Below are 3,408 nucleotides of genomic sequence, written 5' to 3'. Positions count from 1 at the left end.
ATTAAAGTCGGAATTCAGAGATTAAAGTCATAATTCTGAGAAAAAAGTCATAATTTTGAGATTAAAGTCGGAATTCAGAGAAAATAAGTCAGAATTCTGAGATTAAAGTCGGAATTCAGAGATTAAAGTCATAATTCTGAGAAAAAAGTCATAATTTTGAGATTAAAGTCGGAATTCAGAGAAAATAAGTCAGAATTCTGAGATTAAAGTCGGAATTCAGAGATTAAAGTCATAATTCTGAGAAAAAAGTCAGAAACTGAGATTAAAGTAAGAATTCTGAGATTAAAGTCCGAATTCTGAGAAAAAAGTCGGAATTCTGAGAAAAAAGTCATAATTCTGAGAAAAAAGTCATAATTTTGAGATTAAAGTCGGAATTCTGAGAAAAAAAGTCTAAATTCTGAGAATCAAGTCGGAATTCTTAGGTTAAAGTCGGAATTCAGAGATTAAAGTCATAATTCTGAGAAAAAAGTCATAATTCTGAGATTAAAGTTTGAATTCTGAAATTAAATTCAGAATTCTGAGAAAAAAGTCAGAAACTGAGATTAAGGTAAGAATTCAATTTTGAGAAAAAAGTCATAATTCTGAGAAAAAAGTCATCATTTTGATATAAAAGTCGGAATTCTGAGAAAAAATGTCAGAATTCTGAGATTAAAGTCGGAATTTTGATTTTTTTCCCATATGAAACTGAAATAACATTTAAAAATCTGTTTGCTTTTTCTATTTTTTCAGTGGCCCTTATTCACTTCCGTACATACTAGTACACTCAGTTTGGACAAAAAAAAATTACACGAGTGAATTCAATCTATTATATTGTTTAGTTCTCTTATAGAGTAGTTACTGCAATGAGGCAAGCCATGCTCAAAGGGAAATTAGATTATTAAAAAATAATAGAGAGTTTGATCTTTTAATGGTAACTTAAGATAAACTTATTAATATCCTATTATTTGAGTTAGGTTTAAACAATAATAATGATTGCAACAATGCAAGCACGAATGACAAATTTACAAGTACAAATCTACAACTTGATGAAGGTATTTCTCTTCTTACCAGTAGGTGGCAGTAATTCCACTGAAGTTTGTTTGCCAACCAAATATATATGCAAAAAAGAAAAACAAGATGAAAATAAAACTATTGGTCAAACATTTTGAAACTGTTTTCAACACATTAATGGCAAAACGTTTTATTGATTGTTCTGCTTTTTCTGCTTCTTTTTCTCATTTAAAGACAGCAGGCAAAAAAATCTGGTTCAATAGCGCCACCAATCAGTAAGGAGTGTAACAGCTTCATCAGTGGTTGTTAATCTATACTTAGAAATGTGTTATTTGCACATATACTGCTGCAAGGTTGTAACGTTGTTACTTGTATTTTTAATTTCGAAACCCTTTTTTCTCACATATGAAACATCTGATGTCATGCATACGAGTTTACAACAGGAAGAAAATACGAAACTTTCAATTCTTCACATCTCTTACTTGCATTTTTATTGGCAGCTATCTTACCCGTCAGTTTCTAGACTGTGTGGGGGAACTGGAAAACCCTGAAAGCGACAAGGCTTGAAAAAACACAAAACATAAAAAGACGGTTCATCCACATATTTAAAACAAATTTTGTTATTTCCACATGAAAACGGCGTATTTAAATTTGCTATTTTTCCTGCTGTTCAACATATTTATTAGCAAGCATCAATTGTGGTTGATGCTTCACATCAAATATTGCATCTCCTTCACACTTGGGCACAGATGGAAAAAGTTTGATGATTGTGATTTGATATATTGTTTATAATTCTACACAGCTTAGCTTTGACTATTGTAAAGCGAACATCTTGATAACTGCGGCTGTGTACACCTTTACCACGTTTTAATTTTATGCTTTTAACTTTGTTTCCTCTTTATTGCAGGTGGTGGGGTTTGCGTTTTTGGGCCTTGGCTTGTGGCTTAGATTCAGCGGCAGCACCAGAGGAATCTTTGAAATAGACCAACTGAGCTCCAGCACGTTTGTCATAGGTCAGTGCATTGCAGCGATCGCTTAGCAGAGATTAGTTTCAGATTCCTGTTAAAAATAAGCTGCTTCTGTTTCCTGCTCAATCAGGTGTGACTGTACTGATCGTTCTTGGCTCAGTCATGCTCTTTGTTGTGGCGTTTGGGGACTACGGGGCCTGCAATGAGAAGAAATGTGCTCTGCAAGTGGTAAGAAAATGCATCCGGCGCACCCTTTGATATTGAGTCACTGATTTTTTTTTTTTTTCTGTTCAGAAACTGCAGCTGCAGCTTGGATTTGTCATTCCTTTTCCCTATAAAGGTCATCTTTGCACTAATTTTGAATGACCAAACTAATGAAAGTTAAAAACACAATACATATATATATATATATATATATATATTTTTTATTCACATGCAAATGGTTTGAATAACAGGATATGAAGTTTTAAACACTGCCCTTGTAAACAAGCTACTAAAAAAAGGGTCACAGGGTTATGAAAGGGTCACATTTAAACTGTACGACTTATTTTTTTTTTTTATAAAAGAAAAAAAGCTTCATTCTGTGATTTCTCATAAATGATAATAAATGCCTTTTGTCTTTTAAATCTGGTTATATGCCTCAATAAGCTTATATGAAGTTGTAACAAAACAGAAAAGAGTACAGGAAGTAGGTTTTATTGCAAGTTTTATACTAAGTTACTATTCTGTTACATTCAGCGACATTCATTATTTAATTTTTTTTCTTGTCTCCTCAGTTTTCTGTCCTGATCTTCTTTCTGGCTATCGCTGAGTTTGTTGTCGGAGCGCTCGCTTATTCAAACAGCCACGAGGTAAAAGCAAAATGTTTTCAGTCTACATCCAGTCAGAAATCAAATATTTTAGATTTTATTTACATGTTTGGAATTTCCTGCCCAAGGTCGGACGGAGACTGGGAGAGTTCTACGTCAGTTTATATACCATCTATGTGAACAGCCAAGACCCAGCGATTGGTGTCACTCTCACATTCATCCACAACTCAGTGAGTGTCCACTGTTTGCTGGTTTTCAATACGAACTTCTTTGAAATGTGTCATTATGTTAATATAGAGTGAGAGTGATCCTTTTACGGAATCTATTGTGCAGGATTTCTGTTTTTCTGGGTGATTTTTTTTAACCTTTGTCTTATCTGTTGTTCTCTGCTCTGCAGCTGCACTGCTGTGGAATGACTGGAGTCAGTCTGATTGAGCTAGTGAAGCAGACCTGCCCCAAACCCGACGGTTTTATGGAGCACATCGTCATGTCTGTAAGTGGAGTTACTTTTTAAAATCTTAGGTAAATCATATTTAAATGTCAAATTATTCTGGCTTAAACATGTATATAAATGTACTCTTTATCAGACAATATTGTCCCAAAATTTAGAAAATTTCTATAAAAAAAAAAAATCCTGTCTT

The 3,408-nt window shown here is 33.5% G+C and overlaps 1 protein-coding gene across 2 annotated transcripts in view; it reads left to right on the top strand.

The window, feature by feature from the left end:
- Nucleotides 1-3,408, top strand: part of LOC107095976 (CD9 antigen-like) — a 10,994-nt gene that overhangs the window by 2,985 nt on the left and 4,601 nt on the right. For both annotated transcript variants that reach the window (XM_015392384.1, XM_015392383.1), the window contains exons 3-7: nt 1,898-2,003; nt 2,089-2,186; nt 2,735-2,809; nt 2,896-2,997; nt 3,165-3,260. In XM_015392384.1, coding sequence (XP_015247870.1) covers nt 1,898-2,003; nt 2,089-2,186; nt 2,735-2,809; nt 2,896-2,997; nt 3,165-3,260 — 477 coding nt within the window. The remainder of the gene's footprint in view (nt 1-1,897; nt 2,004-2,088; nt 2,187-2,734; nt 2,810-2,895; nt 2,998-3,164; nt 3,261-3,408) is intronic.

This window comes from Cyprinodon variegatus, unplaced genomic scaffold (assembly GCF_000732505.1).
Source record: "Cyprinodon variegatus isolate N-32 unplaced genomic scaffold, C_variegatus-1.0 Scaffold588, whole genome shotgun sequence".
Classification (NCBI taxonomy): Eukaryota; Metazoa; Chordata; class Actinopteri; order Cyprinodontiformes; family Cyprinodontidae; genus Cyprinodon; species Cyprinodon variegatus.
The sequence above is the reverse complement of the archived record's forward strand: the minus strand, read 5'-3'. Positions and strand labels throughout refer to the sequence as shown.